The 22,091-nt window shown below is 40.7% G+C and overlaps 4 protein-coding genes across 5 annotated transcripts in view; 3 read left to right on the forward strand and 1 right to left on the reverse strand.

Moving 5' to 3' along the window:
* Window positions 1–17: 17 nt before the first annotated feature.
* kdf1a (keratinocyte differentiation factor 1a) lies at window positions 18–3,602 on the forward strand. Its single transcript, XM_024266943.2, has 4 exons — window positions 18–307; window positions 526–1,586; window positions 1,940–2,014; window positions 2,779–3,602. Exons 2-4 carry the CDS (start codon window positions 545–547, stop codon window positions 2,853–2,855), a joined length of 1,194 nt encoding a protein of 397 aa, XP_024122711.1. The 5' UTR covers window positions 18–307; window positions 526–544; the 3' UTR covers window positions 2,856–3,602.
* Window positions 3,603–3,948: 346 nt separating this feature from the next.
* On the reverse strand, window positions 3,949–5,848 carry nr0b2a (nuclear receptor subfamily 0, group B, member 2a). The gene is made up of 2 exons (XM_024267638.2): window positions 5,233–5,848; window positions 3,949–5,152 (listed from the first exon to the last, which is right to left on the reverse strand). The coding sequence occupies exons 1-2, from the start codon at window positions 5,828–5,830 to the stop codon at window positions 4,911–4,913; spliced, it is 840 nt and encodes a 279-aa protein (XP_024123406.2). The 5' UTR covers window positions 5,831–5,848; the 3' UTR covers window positions 3,949–4,910.
* A 7,528-nt stretch (window positions 5,849–13,376) lies between these two features.
* On the forward strand, window positions 13,377–18,443 carry gpatch3 (G patch domain containing 3). The gene is made up of 7 exons (XM_024266867.2): window positions 13,377–14,155; window positions 15,833–16,281; window positions 16,374–16,548; window positions 16,672–16,731; window positions 17,789–17,910; window positions 17,975–18,102; window positions 18,200–18,443. The coding sequence occupies exons 1-7, from the start codon at window positions 13,747–13,749 to the stop codon at window positions 18,381–18,383; spliced, it is 1,527 nt and encodes a 508-aa protein (XP_024122635.1). The 5' UTR covers window positions 13,377–13,746; the 3' UTR covers window positions 18,384–18,443.
* A 3,402-nt stretch (window positions 18,444–21,845) lies between these two features.
* gpn2 (GPN-loop GTPase 2) overlaps window positions 21,846–22,091 on the forward strand; it is a 3,665-nt gene continuing 3,419 nt past the window's right edge. Inside the window, exon 1 of one of the 2 annotated variants that reach the window (XM_036216141.1) lies at window positions 21,846–22,087. The gene's annotated coding sequence lies outside the window, so the exon portion shown is untranslated. The remainder of the gene's footprint in view (window positions 22,088–22,091) is intronic. The other variant, XM_024268373.2, reaches the window with a different exon arrangement.

Here is a 22,091-nt window from a genome sequence, read left to right on the forward strand (position 1 = left end):
ACCCGCCCTCCTGTGACGTCACCGCTCACCTGTGGGATTAGCTGTAGCCGCAGGTAATAGCCAAACATTGGGAGTCAACACACAAAGGGAGAGGAGGGCGACGCCAATGAGCCGGGCTGCGTGGTTCGGTCGCGGAACCGGACTCCGGGCTTCATACGAACAGAGACGGTTTCCTCGGAACCACCTGGGAGTCTTTCGTCCGCCCGCCGATGCTTGAAGCGCTATCTTCCCGTGAGACTTCCGCGGTGCTGCTCGGCGAACTAGTTGTCTAGGAGGAAACGCGACAGCCGCCGACTCTTCTTATGCTGTAAGTGGACGTTTGGTCAACTTTGAAACGGGTTAGATGAGTTCTGCTCTGAACTGCGCACGTCCTCATTTCCCCACCGACCCACAAGTCTGTGCACCCTTTTATTTTCATATACTTCTCCTTTACATCAGGCCTTTTAAATAGACTGAAGTCTTTGAATTGTTGTGTGTTGGTGTGTTTGTCAACTGATTTGTCCTCACATTCCTGTCCCACACAAGGTCTCAGGCATTCTGAGCCATGCCTGGCCGCAGCACAGGGGCTCCACAGCCGTCCCACCGTGACAGAAACCACACCTCAACTTCCAGGCCGGACAAGTACAGACAAACTCGAACCATATCCAGGGAGAGCACGGCAAGCCAAGACTCTTACAAGGATCCCCATGGAGAGCATCTACGTGAGCACCACACGCACCACCCCCGCTACACAGAGACCAGGAGCAGTCGGAGCAAAAGCCAGCCTCGAAATGGTACAGGTCGGAGCACCCAGAGTATCGGATTTATCCCGGGGTCAGCAGACAACGCGCCGGCGAACAGGCCCTCTTGTGGCTCCTGCACCTCTATGGGATGGAGTAGCTGCAAGGCTCTCATCTGCTGTGTTCTGACTTGTGGATTTTATGGTAGCCGAGAGCCATGCCTTCCTGTTAATGAGAGCTCCACAGACCATATCCCCAAAGGACACAATGCCCCCCATTCGTCCAATGGGATAGCTCTCACCAACCCCACCTGTGGCTTGCCTTTGGAGTCAAGCAATCCCTCCAAAAGTTGCAAGGTGCCACCAGGGGAAAGCTTCCGTTACAGAGATGTACGCATTGGAGGAAAGACCGTCCACTATCCAGTTTCCAGTGTCACCAAACGGACCCACATGCCCGACAAGAAGGAGAACCTGCGACCAGACAGCTACACCAGCTTGCTAGCTAACGATTACTACGACATTGATGATCCAAGTGACAGCACAGACATTGACTCTCTGATCACCAAGAAGCTGCTGGAGCTTTATGCCCTGCACCAGATTGACCAGCTAGCCAAGTGCACCTCCGACTCCTCGTTCTCACGCAAGACCAATGAGATCAGTGAGCTCATCTACAGCATTGCTCAAGACTACAACCTGGAGGAGCAAGAAGCCGAGTGCAAGCTGGTTCACGGAGTCATCCGCATCAGCACGCGAAAGGGCAAGAAGAACAAGAGCCATCCGTCCGGGCAGCGTCCTAATGGCCGGAGCGACCGGACCCTCCCGGACAGTGGCAACGAGACCATGACGAACACCTTTGAGAGCAGCGATTGTAAGCATATCAATCAATCGTGCACCACCTGTGATCCAAATTAACATGATGCACTCAGGACATTTCCACCTAAAGCTGTCAAATATTCCAATCATCTGACTTGTTTTCGCCTAGTGACTCACTGCTTCTTAAGGAACGTTGCTGCTATTGTTAGACTCCCAGTTGAGAGCTTAATGCACCACACATTTCAAAGGCAATGATGATTGCCTAATCTCAGACAAGCTGGCACGAGTTCACGGTGTCAACCCAAACACTACCAAATGACACAGACGACCATTTGATCATACTTGTTAGTCGAGGCAATCGGCTTGTGCTCACATATGCTCTTGTTTTTGTTTTTTTTTCTGCCACAGTCCCAGAGGTCAAAGTGTCTGAGCAGACGCCATCGGACGAGCTTGCAAGAAAAATGAGGCCTTACAGCGGAAGAAGTGAGTGCATGCTGGGAATTTTCCATTGCAGCATCACAGACCCTTATGCACGTTGGAGCAGTTAAAATATCCTGTCATTGACCTCTTCTTTAGAAGCTATGACCCTCACATGGGGTAGTATAATTACCACCGGGGTGTATGAGTCAGTGTGTGTACCTACTGCACCTATAGTCATTTTCAGACCTTCCAGTAACAGCACTTTTTTTTTTTTAACAGTAGAAGCCAGCTTTTTTTCCCCCCAATCCCTCGGCTCATTAACCCGTTCAGACCTGAGGCGCCCCATTATAATACTGCTTACATGAACCCATCAGGTCTAAATAGGTTAAAAGCCTCTTCCCCGCCTCTGCCACCTAACACCTACCCATCTATCCACCTTTTTTCTCCCCCGTTCTGCCCAGCAGTCATGCTGCACCACCTGCTAAAGCTGCAGATCGGGTCACATTAAACATATGCCTGTTAATGTCCCCTGATTTACTGTGTAATTTTAGAGAACAACTTTGGTTACAGATGGATTTACAGAGCAGAACCCCCCCACCCCGTTCCTCCTCCTCCTCCTGTCCTGCTGCTATTTTGTAAGGAGGCGGTGTAAAACCGCGCCGTGTCCTGTTACATGATTTTGAATGTGGGTTCACCGCATTGTTTTTGCACAAACTCGCACACCGAGGCCTGGGAATGCCTTTGCAGCAGTTGTGCCGTTCTGCTTTTGACGATGCATTTTCTGGTGTTCTGCTCTGTCTGAATCTGTTTTTTGTTCTTGCCCATAGCATGTTCGTCCAGCGTGAGCGCAGGCTACCACCACGACACCGGGACGAACTCCTCCGCTGCTCCTCTGCTCATTTAAAGACTGTTGAAAAGGAATGGAAAAAAAAAACTACCTGTTTTACTAAGCATGTAGTTAATGTGACCATTTCACCCCTCTCTCTGTTTATGCTGTTACCAAGCGGAGCACCTTTTCCCCTGGAGGGTCATGCTCCTCCTCCTGTTGGTCAAAATTGTTTTTTTACTTTATATATTTCAAGGATCTCTTTCTCTCTAATTCATGACCAATGGGAGAAATATGTGTCCATATAGGGAGTTTTTTTTTTTTTCTTTTTGTCTGCAGTGTTTTAAGAAACGCATCAACAAAATCAGTTTCCAGGAAGCCAGAGGGTGGAGGCTGGTAGTCGAACACAACCATTCACATTTTTGTACTACGTATTGTTTATGCAAGCTATTAAGTGTGTGCATCCAATGACTGTGTTTTACCATTTGTTTAGGCTCCAGGGATCCATTTCTGTATTGTTATAAGCCATATTTGGATGTAAATATGTTTAGGTAACTGTTACATTTGTGCCATTACGCCTCATTTTTTAAATATTTAACAAGTTGCGTTTTTAATAAAATAAAAGTATGGATTTTGATGCCTTTTTATTCTGAGGGGTTTTATAATATAAGGTGTTTTTCAGCTGGTCGTTGTGACTCGCACGCACGATGCAACTTGCTGTTCGCTTCAATTGTTCTGAAAAGCTGAAAAACAAACTTTCTAAAATATTTTTAATTAAAAAAAAAAAAAAAACTGTCCCTGTTTAAACAGTTCTTTTCTTTGGGGTTTAGTCTTCAGCTTAGTTTTCCTGCTAACGTCTGGGATCATTGTTGTCAGTCTCGTCTCCCTGAGGTCAGCGTTGCAGCAGGCAGGCTTCTCAGCCCTCAGCGATGGGAAGAACTTGTTGGACTGGTTCTTACAGAAAGGAAATAAAATCCTGGCGCTTGCTTTAAGTCTTTTATTGCAAACGGAAGAAATGGTGCAGAAAACGAGCTTTATTCCAAGAAGCCCTCTTAAATACCGTAGGTTCGGCCAAACAAATATTTATTGGTGAAAGTGAACTTCAAAATGCTGCTTTGCTTTGGGTCTCCTTATTTTTTTAATTGTATAATTGCTTGAACAAAATAAACAGTTCTGGTTCCGTTTGAGCCTCGGGGTTTGGAAACTACCGAAAAAATTTCAACTTTGACATAAAAAAGCCCTTTTCACATTCTTAAAACGTCACGACCTTAACTAAAAGACCGAAAAATACAAAAAAAAGAGTTAAGAAGACGTTGAAACTTCTTTTTTTGTTGATTTTTTTTTTTTTGTTTTGCTGTTACCCCACTTCCCCTGGCTCACTGCCCCCACCAGCAGCATTCCTGTTTTACCTGTATGAGGTGTCAAGTCAAGAGAGACTGTTTCACAACCATCATACCACAGAATGGATGAATGTGCACAGCTTCTACTGTGGGGATTTTTACGTGCAGTTTGCTCAGACAATACTGCTTTTGTTGACCTTTTATTTGTCAGCAATGCTTTCGTTTCAAAAGATTTAAAAATGAGCTTTTAATGTGAATGAGGATCTTTTTTTTTTATTTGCTTGTGGACGTGTTTTCCAATAGGGGGAGACAAAGCATCTTAATTAAAAAAAACACCAAGAAATATTCCTGTGTGACACATTTCCGTGTTCAACCCCAAGAAATTTGCCTTAATTATTTCTCAATCTGAGTTTAGCAACATGTGAGTTGGATGTGCCAGATTTAGTGTGACTGTGGTGTGAGTCGAGAGCTAAAATTGTTTGTGACATTTGTGTACAAAAATATATTTATTCTGTAAAAGCAAAAGACATGTATTTACAACAATGAAATAACAGAAAAGACGGACAAAATCAAGTATTCTAATAATAAAGTGTGAAAATCATCTTTTCCTACTTAAGTGAAGGAAATCTGTTGACACAGATAAAGTGACCTCAGCTTTGCATGAATGTGAGCAAATCATAGTTCATCAAATCTACATTTTTCCGTGTGGTTTCATAATCTGCTTCACAGCGGCCGCCTGACATTTCTTTCCCAGCTATGTGGTTTGAAGTCCCTCAGCTGAGGTCCACAGCTCTTATCTGTAAAAGAGCATGTCAACCAGCAGCTCCAGCAGGTCAGCCTGGCCTATGACAGGCCGGAAGAAGAGCTCAGTGACGAGGGTGGGTGTGATTCCCTGCAGCATGGAAGCTGTGAGCAGAATTCGTGCGAAGCGCTCCTCGTGACCCGGGTGGAGGAGCTTCACCACCTCCCTCAGAGCATGCTGAGCCTCCTGCTGCAAGCCCTCCACAAACAATCCAGCCTTTAATTCTGGAACATCTGTGGATGAGGAGAACAAGGAAAGTCAGTCTACATGCACGTACTTCACCATCCTTTCACTGAATCCGACATCTTCATACCTGGATTGAATATCGTGGTTCCCTTCAGGTATGCATACTCCTTTGGGCTTAAATCCAAACTCCAAAACTTTTTGAGGCAAGACTTGAGCTTGCTGACGCCTGCCACAGTGGGCTGCTCCCTTTCAGCCTCGAGGCTCTCCTGGCGGTTCAGAAGGATCTTTTTCAGCATGCTGTCTGCAGGAACGTCCGTGACCTCAAAGTCCACCCGTTCTTGAGCCAGACCCAGAATAAAGAGGGGAGCCCAGCAGCTTTTCAGCAGGGCAAACTGGTCCCCCGGTGGCAGTTGGTTGAAGGCAGGCAGGCTCTTCATGAAGTGGACGGTTTTGACCAGAACCGCCGAGGCTTCTTTGCAGATCTCACTTGGACTTTCCAAGCATAGTGTCCGTCGCACCTCACAGTTGCACCTGTGAGGCACTGAGCTGTAGTTGAGGCAGTCTTGGCTCGGCTTCCTGCTGTCCATTTGGCTCAGGATGTTGTAGAGGATGGGATTCAAAACCCTATCATTGTTGGTCGAACAATGACATCTGCTATCCATCTTCTTTTTTTCCCCGGTCACATACAATGGTGATAAATGTCCTTTCACAGACGGGCTCCTCATGAGCTTGTGAGCTGCTGCTGCTGCCTCCTCTATATTTATAGGGCCAACCCCCTCCGTTCAGTGGACCTTGAAATGTCAATACACTCGATGTGAAAAACAACCGCGCGCTTTGCCAGGTGACTGCTGGAACAACCCTGGGAAACTGATAAGATTTTCTCAATGAAAGTAGCTGCTGGAGTAACACATATCAAAGGGATGGGCCTTATCTGCCAGCAAGTGTCATTAACCCAGGCAGTACCAAGCTACCAAGGACTGCAGCGGTAATCGGCCCCACACTGGGTCACTGCACCTGTCAGATCACACCTGTGGAGCTGGAACGAGGCCAGAGCACGAAGAGGGCATTGACCTCTGACTTAGGTCCTCAAAAGTACTGTATCACGTCAGTCAGTGGCAAAACGAGCTAATATAGAAGCAATTCTACGAAATATCACATAGCATTGGCTTCGATCAAAAGGTTGGATAACCATCTAACAAATCTCGGACAGATTTAAAGCGCTGTTTTCTGTGTGAGTCATTCAAGAGAATTTTTCAGCCCTTCATTTGTCTTGTAAACCTTCTGTATCCCTTTCAGGGTCATGGGGTTGCTGGAGCCTATCCCGGTAAAGGGTTCATCTTGAGCCCCATCAGTCTGCCCCGGGCTACACAATCCCACACTCTCATACTCATGTAGATTCACCAATTAACCTGTAGATCCTGAGGGAGGAAACTGGAGCAAACCCAGTCATGGTTAAGGTAAACATGCAAACTCCACCTGGAAAAGACCAGGATTTGAACCACAATTACTGTAAGGAAAGATGGATAACCACTACACCACTGTGCAGCCCAGTGATTTTTCACCTTAAAGGGCCTATACCATGCTGTTCTTACGCATTTCAGAGTAAGGCACACTAAAGAACAAATTATTTATGAAATATGAGTTACTTTCTGGAGGTTTTTTTCTACCCGTAAGAGGCTCTGCCTTCGACCAAAATAAACAACACCTGAACTTTTGCAAAGATGGATGTGCATGTTGCGCATATAAAATTAAATAGCCGTGTTAGCTCTGCAGAGAAAGTGGATGTGTGTGTAAGCCTGGGGGGCGGAGCTTCCAGTGCAGACTCTTCCTGGAAGGGGCTGTTCCCCACTTTGTGACCTCACAATGTGACGACCCAGTTTTTTTTGTGGATTGGAGGGGCTGGTGCTCAGCGCGTAAGATTTAAGAGGAATACTGGATCATCCATCCATCCATTTTCTTGACCGCTTCTTCCCTGTCGGGGTCGCGGGGGTGCCGGAGCCTATCCCGGCCACTGATGGGCGAAGGCGGGGTACACCCTGGACAGGTCGCCAGTCTGTCGCAGGGCCTCAATCACACACCCATTCACTCTCACATTCACACCTAGGGGCAATTTAGAGTCACCAATTAACCTATGAAGCATGTTTTTGGACGGTGGGAGGAAGCCGGAGTCCCCGGTGAAAACCCACGCATGTACGGGGAGAACATGCAAACTCCACACAGAAAGGTCCCAGCCGGGATTCGAACCGGGGCCTTCTCGCTGTGAGGCGAGAGCGCTAACCACTTGCGCCACCGTGCAGCCCATACTGGATCATATGGATCAAAATAAAAACATTTTGTGAGAAATTAACATTAGAAAAGCTCCAAAAAGTTGTTTTTTCATAATGTAGGTCCTTTAAAATTGAATTTATTTCAAGTGCCATACTTGAAAACCTGTGTGTTTTTACCCTTCGAATTTTACAAATCTGACATATTTTTGATTCAGATGAAAATACGAGCAAAACAAAAGGATCCTTGGTGTCTGGTAAACAAAAAAAGATAGATTCCTCTATTGATCCCACACATTTAAGTGCATTACTTTGTTTTTAGTGTCCTTTTTCTTATGTTTACTTTAAAACGATTGAAAATATTTATAAGGTAAATCAAACCTCTTAAAAGTTCGTTTCAGGATTATTTTACATTTTTTGTCATGATAAAAGCAAAAATAAAATACTTTTTTTCTGATTTAAGTATCACAAATGAATCTGGACATAAGATTTCAAAGCAGTACTGTTTGTTTTTTAGCACATTTGAATTAAAAATAAGCTGCTGAAACATTCTTTCCCCACAGACCTTTGAAGAATTGTGAATTAAATATTGTTAATTTGGCCGGAAAGTGTCAGCGAACAACCAGATGGACAACATTTGATGACTTTGACGGTGAAATGTGAACAAAAAAAAAACAAAAATCACACTTTTATTCAATAGATTCTGTCTTTACATATATCCAAGTTGTGTTATAATTTCTATTGTTCACTCAACCATAAAGAACAACAAATTACTCATGTTATTTTCTATAAACATGAAAAAAAGTAAAGTGTCAAATGTTCCTTAACAGCTTCTGTTTCAATTTCAGACAAATAAACTTACCATTAGAGCCACAAACATATTTCATTTACATCAGATTGAACACACTCTCCTAAAGTATAATATGAGTGTCTCAGAAAAGGTTTAGTTCAGTGGTTGAGTGTCTGTATTACCTCAACTGAAAGGTTTTCTGGAGGAGGAATGTTTTAGATTTGAACAAAATATGTTTTACCAGAAGCCTTGTGAAGAAAAAATGTTTGGTTAACTTTTGCAAAATGGTTGCTTCTGTACGTACATATCCAGTAAGAAGCAAAGGAATCTAGTTTATTGGTTCTGGAACAAGTAAAAACACGCAGCATCATATGTTCCACAATCCTAATTTATCTTTTCTGTGCCTGGCACCGAGGTTTGAAAGCGATAAGCAAATGACTTTACTACTGTTGGAAATAAACAAAGTAGCATGCTGTGGTTTGGACCAACTATTTCATTAATTACAATCATCAAAAGTTGCTTTATTATTTTGGAAACACAGAAAAACAATATAAAGAGTGATATGATACATATTTTTTTATTTTGACAGTTTACACTCGTGAAAGTTTTCAGATTTTAAAGAGGGGAAGTCCTGGGAAAAAGCACAAATCGTTAAGTCATGGAGTCAAGGTCAGTCACAACGTTTATGACCCCAATCGAGATAGACGGCAGACACAACTGGCAGCACCAGTCACTGAATGTTTTTTTTTCCATCACTTCATCACATCCCCTAAAATGATAGTCAGGAATGTACTTGTTATTCCCTAAAATAATCTGAATTTGATAGTCTGTGATTACTTATACAGGACGTGATGTCCACAGAGGATAAATCGCTCCACGATAAAACGCATGCTTATCACGAACACTTCAGCAGTGCCTTACAATACACCCAGCAGCCTTCATGGAGCATGTAGGCCGCTGTAAAAGCACGCGATAAGAGCCGTGTTTATAGAGGTTAGGAGCAGGCAGAGACGGGCACGGAGGACAGACTCTTATCTCTACCAGAACAGTAAGAATTCTATGTCCTTCGTTGAATAAGTGGAACCACCGTACGAGATCAAGAAAAACAAGCTGTGCATGTCACAGGAGCATTACGTAATCCTCTGAAAAATGTCAATTTTTTTCCTTTTTCCATTGTTTCAAATAAACAAAAATATGTATGTTCAGATATTTTTCTGTTATACTGATGTCACTTTGGGTTCTTTTGAGTTAAAGAAGTTCTCTTCTTCATCAGCTGTGCTTTCTTATGGCATGCCACAAGGCTCCTTCCTGGATCCTATTTTTTCATATTAATCAGTGATTGAAAATCTCAAGATCCTCAGCATGAAATTCAGTAACCTGGAATCAAACAGACTGAACATGACTGTTAAAGACCCACTCAAATGAAAATCATGTTTTTGGCGTTTTTAAACGTGTTCTTCTTCTTTCTTTTAATGAAGGACATAAGGACTAAAACTGTGTGTTCTGAGTATTTCTTTATCCATATCGTTGTCAAGTAGGAGGAGATGAAAAAATGTTTGGAAAAGTCTTTAGCAGTGATGTAGAAGTTACAAGCTCCCTGCTCCACTCAATGCCAATGCATTCACTTGCAGACAAGTAGATCCATATACGTCCTTGTTTTCCTTGTCTGAGCTGATATCTGTCTCAAAGCTGTACGGCTGGATAGCTCCGATACTGCTCAACATTTTTGTTTCACCAGTAATGAAGAGAAGGGTTGTGAGGGGCTGTAATTTAACGGGAGATCATGTAAACCAGGGGTGTCAACATGTTGAATCTCCTTATTGGCTAAACACACCAGATCCAGGTAATCAACAGTAAATAAGGCAGAATTTCTGGAAAGCCAGCAGGAGGCTTACTCTGAAGGCCTTGAGCTTGACACCCCTGGTCTAAACAAAGGGATGATGGGAAATGGCCAGGCTCACAACTCAGAGGCCAATTTCTAATTAAGCCAGTGGGAGAGAATTTAAACAGAGGAATAATGGGACATCAATTACGGCTTACTTCCAAGCCAACAGTTGTGAGGGACTGTTAGCAAGAGCGCAAGATGATTTTTAATTGTCACACAATGATTGGAAAGAACAGTTTTCTGCCTCGTCTGTTTCATAAGTTAGTCAAAAGGTCATAAATAAATGACAGTTTGACCAAAAGAAACTTGTTGTGTCTTTATTGTAAAATGTCATGTTAGTAAGTGAAAATAACTGCACATAAAAATGCTGTGGTAGAGTGTCCAGACCTCCGACCTTCTGCTTCATAAAGTCTAGACAGAAGTCCGGGAGGGAGATTGCTTTTGTCTCCTCCCAATCTGAGCTGCTTCTACTGTATTTTAGGATTTGGGTTTTTATTTTAACTTGTGTCTTTGCTTTGAATTGTAAAGCGCTTCAAACAAGGAGAGAAAGAGAAACGCTTTTTTGTAAATAAAGTTTCATTTGATTTGATTTGATTCGATTCTATAGATCAGTGTTTTTCAAACTTTATTGAGCCAAGGAACCTTTTTTTCTAATAAAAATCAAAATACAGTACAAAATGTAACACAAAAATGAAACTCTGTAGCAAATGTTAACACCACACTGTCATTCTCATGAAGATGTATTGAATAGGACTAAAAAAAAAAACAAAAAATGTAAGACATATTTATATTATCTTTTCTTTCTTTGGGTGACCACAAAGCTAATATCCTGCCAATGGTAAATGTTTTTTAGACCAATTAGGTGAAATTAAACACTGACTAACCTCTCACGGCTCACTGGTTGAAAAACGCTGTTCTTTAGCTTCACTGCCTTTATTTTCCATTGACCTTCCTCCTCGTTAGTGTTCCCACTGTGTCAGTGAACTCCCATCATATCTGTGTGCGTGTAGAACACGCCGTCTGGATCATGATTTTTGACCTCAGTCATGGCGCTAAGGCAGAGAAATGTTTGTCCCGATTTGATTCAACATTGAGAACACAATGTAAAGAAAAGGCGTTTATCTCATGAGATTCATTTTTTTCTTTCAATGGTTGACTTTTTTTGCATGCGTTCACATTATGAAGTAATGCATTACAGATGAGGAAAGTGGACAACAAGCATTACATTACAAAATCAGGCAGAGTGTAAATGTGTTGTTGACTTTCTCCTCATTTTCAGCTTGTCAGATTAGATTGTTTTTATGTTTGTATTTCCACAGTTTTCTCAATTAAACCTGGATTTTTTTTTACTGAAAACCACAACTTTCTCCTCATATTTATTGCATTAGTTGGCCAATTCATGAGAGCTATAACTTAATAAGCTTCTAAGAACGAATACATTTCCTAAACCTAATAAGTGCATGCAGAATTTGTTGTTTGATTCTTCAAAAATCTTTCAAATCAAACCTCTGCGAATGATTTATAATTTATTTTAATGCATCAAATATTCAAAGGCAAAAATATTCTGAAAGGTTTCAGTCATCAGCTGTTTTTTTTTTCTTTTTTGGTCAAAGTTTTTACCTTTTTCGTGATGAAAATAGCAAATAAGCAAATAAACTTAAATTACATCCGGTTTAATTAATTTTTGCTTTTTACTATAACTTCATTAAAATCTCTTTAGTTTTGAATTTTTGCAATTTTTTAACTCTGCAAAGAATTTTAAAAATTGCAATAATGTAGTATTTTCAGTAAAACACACATTTTTGTCTGCCTTGTATAAGTCTTTGTATAAGTCTTTGTATAAGTCTTGATCAGAAATGTGATTAATAAATAACCAGTCTGACTGTGACTAAGGCAAAACAGTGTGTGATATGGCATGTGTAAAATGATGTCAGGGTACAGACAACTGCTGTTAGTTTTACTGCCATTACTAACTAAATACAATGATAAAAGTTGAGGTGAAGGCCAAAGCAGGAGTTATCCTCTGGGTTAATGAACTTCGACATGCATTCATCATCAGACTGCTGGTGTGGGGAGGGGGATTCAAACTGACTTGTTTTGAAATCTTTTTTTAACAGTTTATTGTCAAGACTGACCTGAATCACAAGATGTCTGCAAATATTTGAGCTTTACTGAAGGGGGAATGTGGAAAGAAAAAGGAAACAAAAGTAGAGGTTTTTTATTCTTTTTAAACGAGCATTTGAGAAACAGTCGGATGGAGTTTAAATCTGTGCCTTATAGCTTCAAAACGCAAAATGTAATGAGGAATTTCAGTGGATTCATTAGCTTTAACATACCTTTATGTACCAAAAAAAAATAAAAAAACAAAGAAAAAAGGAAATGGTTACAGACTTCTTTCAGACAATCTCAGCAAGTTAATTTCTTTCTTTACTTTTTGTTAAATAGTTTTCTCTTAATATATGTGCATTATTTTTTTAAACATCTGCTTGATGAGAGTTCTATGTGAAGAAAATTAATTTCTGTTTCAGCTAGACAATAAAAAATTGTTAAAAAAGAAAAAAAAAATCAGTTTTTTAACACAAAGTTAACCAAATCTTGCTTGTAACCTACTTTTTTAATACCCAGTGATGTAGTTAAAAAACAGTGGATGGTGACGTAAATTTAGACTTTTAGAGTCAAAACAATACAATCAAATCTAATGCAATTCTAAATCAGAACTATCAGAGGACACAGAGTTTAATAGGACAGCATAACAAACAAAAGCACATCTGTCATTCCTTCTGACCTTACTCTTAGAATGTAACTAAAATGTTATGAAACAGGGTTTCCGTCTTGTTGTCTTTCCCCATTTGTATTTTTTCTGATTGATGACAAAAAAAACAGTTTCTAAGAATTAGATAGAAATAGAAGATCAAAATAAAATGCTAAATTTAGAAATTCTCCAACTTTAGGATCTGCTCTGGAGTTAAATTCCCTTTTAAGTTAAGTTCCCTCTTAAATTATTAAGAGCAAGGCCATGGCAGGTTGGTACATATTCTGTCTTACATTAAAAAAAAAAAACAACAACAACAAAAAAGTCATTTGGATTCATTGAAATGCTAGCACTAACTACTATTGATATTTTATTTTATTGTTTATCATGAAATCCAGCACAAAAAAACGGTTAGAATATTTTTTTAAATTAAGATTAAAAGAAAATGCTTTTATTCAATTACACCTGAAGCCAAATAATTCCCTTTCGTATTTATCAGCACAAATTTTAATTTTCTAATATTAAAGTGTGACGTTTTTGTTAAAAAAAAATCTAGATGGTTGTACACATTTTCTTTCTGCCCATATAGTAAATCTGTGGTTTATTTGTTTAAAATCACAAGGAATCGTATTCAAGCCAGTATAAGTATTCCAAAGATATTTTGCTAATATTTTAACGATTAATGTATGGTGTCAAACCTCATGTTATTGGGTGAAATGGTTAAACAATTATCCATAATATAAGATGTGATAAGTAAATAAAATAAAATAAAATAAAAACAAAATAAAGTAAAATAAAATAAACTATTACATTATTGATTTTTTTTTACAGGTATTTACGATATACAGTCTATGGTATTTACTGGTTCGATTAAATCCATTTTATTTATTTTATTTTCTGAAGTTCCCGGATGCGGATGTGACGTATCCGGTCCTGGAACGTAAACAGTCATGGCGGACACGGAGTCGGTGTTTTTTGCCGTCAGCAACATCCCTGTAGATTTCCGCTCCGCAGATTTAAGAAACTATTTCAGTCAGTTCATAGAAAGTGGTGGGTTTCAGTGTTTCCACTACAGACATCGACCAGAGGTTCTGAGGGATGCGGACGGACCCAGAACCACAGAGAGCGAAGACAGCGCGGAGAGCGGATCCAAACCCTCTTCAGAACCCGACCCGACAACACAGAACCAGTCCGTGTCCAAACCACCAGCGAAGACCTGCTGCTGCGTCGTATCGGTCCGTTCCGAAGACGCGGACCGGTTCGTGAAGATGTTCGCGGGGAACCACTGGATCGACTCGAAGGGGAACTGGCTGTCCAGGCGCTGCGTTATCCGGAGAATCAAAGTTTCACAAGAAAATGGTACCTTTTAATCAATCGAGCAAGGTTCTTAACAAAAAATGAAGTTGAAAATTTTTGTTTATCATATTGAAATGTTAAATACTGTATACTTTGAGTAGATCTTTTAAAGACCCACTCCGATTACAATCATGGTTTTGGTGTTTTTAACATATCCTTGTGATATATTTATTATGAATTAGGACACATTTTTAAAGAAAATCATGGTTAAAATTGCACCTATGAGTATTACTTTATTGAAATTGCCAAGAATCAGGAGAAATAATAAAAAATAAATTCTATTTGGAAAAGCTTGTAGATGTGACTTTGAACAGCAGGTCACAGGCTCCCTCCTCTGCTTCATTCTGATGCATCTTCTTGCAGACAAACTGATCTATGTACGCCTTTGTTGTCCTCATCTTAGCCCGAGCCGACACCTGGATCAAAGCTGTATGTCTGGATCTCCAATGTTAGGAGGTTTGGCTTGTTTGAGGGGCTGTAAGCCAGTGGGAGAGTGTATGAACAGACGGATGATGGGAAATGAGGGCTGGCTTACTCTTCACCAATAACTCTGTCCACAACTGAGAGACAAATTTTTAAGGTCTGCAGAAAATTTGTTGAAGAAAACAACACCGCTTTTTTCATTTTGGCTACAAAGAGCATAATCATAATTTAAAAACCATGGGAACGCTTTTACTATAGATCAACAGATAATTGGAGCGGGACGTTAAACCATAGTATATGGACCTTATTGTTTGTCTTTCCTTTTAACCAAAGTCAGTGTGTTGTTTAAAAAAAAAAAAAAAACAGAATTGTCAACCAGATAGGGCTGCACCATAGGAAAACTCCCACTGTACAATATTAGTGATCAATATTGCAGTGGCGATATAACTTGCGGCACATGAAAAAATAGCGAAACAAAAAACAACAAAATACATGAAATAAGTCAACACAACTTCAATTAAATTCTGACCTCTGTCTACATAGAAAGTGGGCATCTAACATAAAAGGGCTCCATCTGATTGGACAAACACATAAAAGGCTCTATTAGATTCCTTAAATACTTTGAGCAGCCATGAGTTTTAACATTTAAGGGAACCATTTATAGCCATTTATGCCATCTTTTGCGATACTTGTATCACACAGACTGATATTGTAATGATGATAAATATGTGATTTTTTTGTGTGCAGTCCTACAACCAGTTATGATCTTCAATCAAAGATGATTGCTAAAGAAGGGCCAATTCTCTTCTGATTTATACTTTGGGAACCGTCGAGCTGATTGTTCTGAGAAAGAGTCTTCATTAGATGAAAAACATTGCGGAAAAGCTTCAGTTACCATAGTAACTCAACAAGAGTCTTCAGCCAGACTCTTCTCCCTGAATCTGAACACTGAGTGAGATCCTTCCAGTTCTCAACTGCAACGAAGAATGTTAGAAAATCAGAGGCAGTTGTCTTTAATTTCCTTTTGGGGATTGATAAAGTTCTTTGGAATTTAATTATATTTGAACAAAAAAAATATGGTATGCAGTTAATACTGAATATTTTAGATTTACTCTTATTTAATAACAATGAGAAAAATGTATTTAGGATTAAATGTAATTAACTTCAAAGCAGTGATTGATGATCCAAAGACAAAAATTTGTTATTGATTGTGTAATTGTAACATTTTCTTTCTATTTCTGCTCTTTTTCCTTTTAGAGGACAAGTCCTTTCCATACAAAACGAAACACGAGCAGCGGCGCCGCGTGGCCTTATCGGAACGCTTCACAGAGGCGGACCTCCGAGGCTTGCCTGAGCTGAACCCACCCGCTCTGATGCAGCATGGGAACGTGGGCACGCCGCTCAAAGTTTTCCTGCAGCTCATCCAGTCCTGCCGCCTCCCCCCGCGGCTCATTCGAAAGCTGGGCCTCACCTTCCCGAAGACCAGCTCCAACCGTCGCTACGGAAACGTACCCTTCCACTACAACAACACGTGCACCCTCCCCGCCACAGAAGAGACTGTACTGACAGCTGCTGGACATGAAATCACCGGACCCGGCGCTTGGTCTGCTCCCTCCTCAAGATGGAGCCAGGCGACTGAGCATGTGCAAGCCACAGATGATGAGGAGAACCAGGAGGAAGAGGAGAGGCAGTCAGACGCAGATGATGTGAGTAGAGGTCATCGTCGACAGCGTCTGTTCATGTTGAACATACATCTGTCTGTTCCTGTTGGTGGTTTCTTAATGGCTCCTGTTTGCAGGATGAGGACTACTGTGAGGAGTGGGAGCGCCACGAGGCTCTGCACGAGGATGTCACCAGCCAGGAGCGAAGCAAAGAAAGACTGTTTGAGGAAGAGATTGAGCTGAAGTGGGAGAAAGGAGGCTCAGGCCTGGTATTCTACACTGATGCTCAGTACTGGCAGGAGGAGGAAGGAGGTACCACACAAAAACTCCAAACTTGCATTAAAAAGTTTTAGTAACAGTTTGATTCATTAAAAAAGTGAAAGTACAAGTGAAAAGTATTCTTACAAAAAACATGTTTTTACTTTTTTCTTTCAGACTTTGATGAGCAAACAGCAGACGACTGGGATGTTGACATGAGTATCTACTATGATAAAGGTATCCAACACTCTTCTTTCAACAGTAGCGAGGTTAACTTTATTTATAAGTAGGGGTGTAACACATCACAAGTTACGGTTCAGCACACGTGTGTACCGCAGACCACCCCAACCCCCACCCCCCGGTACGTACACACACCTCGGGCTCGCATAATTAAAATCAGTTGTTGAATCAATGTGAATCGTCTTTGTTTTAACAAGCGCTAAAATGGCTGCTTGACAGTTCTCCAAAAGTGTTTGAACTTGAAGCTCCCAAAGGGGGAGGAGCTTCCGTCAAAAACTTGTCTCGACTTCATCATGGAGGACGTGGATCGACAGATATCAGGTTTATTTAATTTTTAGAGCTTAATTAAAGAATCGGCACACGTCTCTGTTCTGGGTTCATTCAGAGGATCTCCCAGTTAAGAGCAGCAGCTGTCCCACAGGAGAAAGCCGCTGCTCCGTAACAGGGATGTGTGCAGTCAGGGGATGAAAGTATGGCAAGCAAAAGGGATCATAAATCGCCAGGAAAAAAGCGGGCACGGCAGCACCATGTTCTACGGATAACAATTATTCTAAATATTTAAATGTTCCTAGAGTTAGTTTCAATAAAACAATTAATACCAAAAAATAATTTAAAGTTTAATTTTAACTGTTTTATTTATGATTTATTTTTTTTTACATCAGCATTTTAAGGGTGCTTCAGATCGATTTTGTATTTTAAACACTATTTTTAAGTATTCTTTTCTCTCGGTTTTTGTAGATTTAGTCTGAAGACATGTAAGTGTTATCAGAAATGACCTGTTTTATAATTTTGTTTGCGCTCAAAGTATAAAGATGTTTTGTTTTAATAATTAGGCCTCAATAAGCTAACATTATTAAATATTTGTTTTGAAGCTTTTCCAAAGATTAATTTTAGGCTTTTATCTTTTTTTATTTATTTTTATTTATTTATTATTTTTATTTTTACTGATCCGAAAAATGATCTGAACCGTGACCCTAAAACCGTGACACAATCAGAACCATGAGTTTTGTGATCCGTTACACCCCTATTTACAACCAAGTCTGTCCTTGCACAGATGGAGGTGACATGGACGCCCGTGACTATGTCCGAATGCGATATGAGAAGAGGCTGAGAGAAGGGACTGAAGATGGATCAGGACACAACCAATCCATTGGCAGCTTTGAGAAGTTTACTAAGGTAAGGAGACCGGCACAAGTAACAGGAGGGGATCATTTCATCGGCTGTGCTCTTAATTTTTTAGGGTTTTGGTCGACGAGTGATGGAAAAGCAAGGCTGGAGGGATGGGGAAGGATTAGGAAACAGCCAGGTTGGGATTGCGGATGCTCTGGAGAATGAAGGTCAACATCCCCACTGCAAAAGAGGCTTCGGGTGAGCGTAAACACTGAAGTATTTATAGTGCAGCACTAGCATAAAATGAGATATGTCTTGTATGAATGAGGGATGCTAACTGGTGTGTTTTCTGCAGGTATCATGGAGAAAAACTGCTAATAAATTCTGCAAAAAAAGTCAGACCGGACAATTTTATATCAACGGTGTATGATAAACCACAAGACATAGATGGAGGGGACAGTTTACTCCGACGCCAGCCGAGCACCAGCATGAAGTACAGAGGATGGCAGCCAGGAGGCAGTCTTGGACCAAAAAGATGACAGTTGTCATTTTCTGTGTGTTTTTTCTGTATTTTTTATAAAATTTTTAAATTCAGTCCACCCTGAGTTTTTTTTCTTTTGTTCCTTATATACCTACTTATTTATTTTAAAAATGTTTAACTTGTTTAGATTTCACAAGGTCTAAGAAAACTATTGTCTTAATTCTCAATGACGCGCCACCTCAGACTACAGTCAGAGATCCCAAAATGCCACCAAGCAGCGACCTAAATACAAGTTTTTCAGCAAATTCAGCAAGTGGCCACACAATGACATTTGTAATTGAGACGCAGCAGTCGCATTTTTACACGCCAAAGAGATGTTAACAAAAAAGGTCACTGTAACCAGATAATTTTTCTCTAAAAGTTGACATTGGTTGTGGATTCCCGGGCACATTTCGAGGTTGCACAGTGATAATCCAGTGACAGGGATGGAAGACACCGTTACAAAATCTGGGAACAGTTGGGCGGCCACAGCCGGATCGCTGTGCGGCAGCAGCTCCGACCGAACAATGTGTAAATGTCTCTGTATCAAGTGCCACCAGTGACCCGGTACCCTGGGGGTGTAAATAAAGCTGGACATTCTGCACACCTGACTGCTGCTGTCTATATTCATGACCACGCCAATGATTATCAAAAACATTGGGTGGTGCTAAGAATTATTGGATGATTTTACTGATGCCTCCAAATCGCGAGGTGGAAGTTGTGACATTAGCATTAACATGGTGGAGGAATGCGAGATCCTTCGAGCTGAGCTGTCTTAGTAGACAGACAGGTCCTAAGTGAGAGGCAGACAAATAGCATTTTTATGAAGATAAGCAACTAAGATCCAGCTGGCATCTCTAGAGCCAGGCCAGGGGTTGGGTGTGAGTGCCCGGTGGTCAGGGCTCTTCCTAAGGTCCCCGGTCAGGTCCAGTCCAAAATAGTGATGTGGGGTCACTCCCCTGTGGGGCCACTGCCTACAGGAGAGGCGCTGGTGCAATGGAGTTTTGGTGGCAGTCAATGATGGATACCTAAGCAGTTCAACCTCCAGTCATGGAAGTTTCGCTCTTGGTACTTAGAACGCTGGAGCCTGAGCTTGTGCTGGAGGCTGAGAGGTACTGGCTAGATATAGTCTTCCACTCACAGCCTGAGCTCTGAAACTCACCATTCTGGTAGCTCATGGTGACTCGTGGTCTTTTTGATCGGGAACTGAGTGGTGTTCTGTTGCTGGACCTCTGTGCTCATAATAGATAGGAAGATACACCACAACATCCTATCCAGGAGATCGATTATTGACTTCAGTCGTTTCTGTTGACCTTTGTGGGTGTGTCTTGGACACTTGCGTAAGCAAAGAGCCAGAGCTGCCCACCGATCACTACATGGTGGTGAGTTGGATTTGGTGAGGGGGGAGTTTGGAATCGTACTGCAAGGGTTTACTGGGAATGTCTAGCTAAGCCCTTCGTTAGGGAGGCCTTTAGCTCCCACATACAAGACATTTAAACAGGTACCAAAGGAAGCTGGGAACATTGAGTCAGAGTGAACTGTGTCCTTCACCTCTATTTTCTCTGTGGTTGTTTGGCATTGTGACTTCAAGATATCTGGTGCCTATCCATGTGGTAATCTCCAAACCTGGGGTGGACGCTGGAAATAAGGGATCCTATCATACTAACTGGATTGTGGGACTCCTGAGCTGATGGGTACTGGCAGTCCATTCAAGCTAAAACCTGGGAAGTTGTGGAGGCAGAAACTAAGGGAAGGAGTTTGGTTAGGCCTTAGAAGAAGCTGGGTATTTGGATGTGGATTTGGAGAAAGCGCTCAACTGCATCTCCTGTGATGTCCTGTGGATGGTATTCTGGGAGTGAGGGGTGCGGGGAGCCTTATTGAGGGCTGTCAGGTCCCTGCATGACCAGAGCAGGAGCTTGATTCGCATAGTTTGCGGTACTTGTTCCCATACATGCTGGACTCCAGTAGGGCTACCCTTTATTGATGATTCTGTTCATAATCTCTATGGACAAACATTTCTAGGTGAAGGTCTGGTTAGAGGATTTTGTCTCTGCTTTTTGCAGACAATATTTTCCTGATGGCTTCATTGAGCCAGGACCCTCAGCATGCGTTGGGTCGATACCCAGAGGAGTGTGAAATGGCTGGGATGATGGTCACCATCGACTACTCTGAAGCCGCGGTTCTTGACTGGAGAAAGGTGGTTTGTCCTCTCTGGATGGGTAGAAGAGTTGGGGTCGTGTTAATGAGTGAGGTAAGATTGAAGTGTGGGATCAACAGACTGACTGTTGTGATGTCCGCTATCATGCAATAATTGTATGTTTTTATGTTTTTATTTCATTTTTTCAAAGCACACAAAAGGAGTTATACAAAAATCTTGATTTTTTTTAGAAAGTGAAAAAAATGAAAAGGGACAGAAAGAAGAAAACTTATTGTCTCCAATTGTACCAGTCTGTCGTGGTGAAAAAGAAGCTGAGCCTGAAAGTGGAGCTTTTAATTTACTGGTCAATCATTGTTTCAATACACATCTGTGGTCATGAGGTCTGAGTCGTGGCTAAAAGAAAAATTTCTCCTGCTTATGTTAATCTTAGGGAGGCTAGGGATTCCCATTCTTAATTTTTTCTTTTGCAGGTAAGATCTCTGATTTCAGATAGGTGTGGTTTGTTTGTTATTTTGGCCTTGTCTCACCCTGAAACATTTTGCTTTACCTTTAAGACCTTTAATTTTTTTGTTGATTTTTTTATTTACTCATTTCTAAATAAATTATTTACCTTTTCACTGAAACTAACATTTGGTGTTTTGTTTATTTATTGTTAGTCAGGTCCAAAATTACACTTGATCCAGACCCAAATGAAAGAAATGGATGGATTTGATAATTTTGTTCTGAAAGAAAACAACAAAATGCATAATTTAAGTGAAAAATGTATTTTTTGAAATGAAAAAGTTGTGCTTGCGAAAAAATGACAATTCTAATGCTTTAAGCAGCATAGATTAATTCAAGAAAATAGAACAGAATGACATAAAACACCAAGGTTTACCCTGTTAATCATTTAACATTTTACGTTTTTTGAAAGAACACACTAAGTAAAAATATATTTCTATGTTTCATTATTTTGTGTGCAATTTTTACCGTCCACTTTAAGATGAATGCAGGTATTTTTACATGAACAAATAATGTTTTTACAATCTATTTTGGCTTGAGTTGGGATAAAAAGATACTGTTTGTTTTTTTCTACTGGGACTTATATGATGAATGTATTTTTAAATTGCATTTCTCTTCTTTATCGCTTCAAGGATCAGTGTATCAAGCACACAATGTAAATATTTTATATTATTTTTGACAAGTTTTTTTTAAGTGCTTTAAGATAACAAAAAAAACGTGCTTAAAAACGTAAAATTTTCAAATGTAGCTAAACTAAAAAAAATCCATTTCCATAGTGAAATGAAACATTTTACTCGAAGAGAAGCTTTTATTTTGACAGATGAGATACGTCACGTAACCCGGATGTAAAATCTATTAGCATTAGCGTTCTTGTTAGCAGCTGTTGTACACATGCTAATTTAAGGTGATTTATGACAACTAAATACTAATATTGAGGATTTTGTTGTGAAGAACCAAAATGTAATGACTTAATTCTCATATCATATGTTATATAAAGTCTTGGCGGATGTTTTTGAAACTTCGTAAATGTAACTGAACTAGTGGGAACTGCACCGCTTGTTTTTATTT

This window comes from Oryzias melastigma, linkage group LG16 (assembly GCF_002922805.2).
Source record: "Oryzias melastigma strain HK-1 linkage group LG16, ASM292280v2, whole genome shotgun sequence".
Classification (NCBI taxonomy): domain Eukaryota; kingdom Metazoa; phylum Chordata; class Actinopteri; order Beloniformes; family Adrianichthyidae; genus Oryzias; species Oryzias melastigma.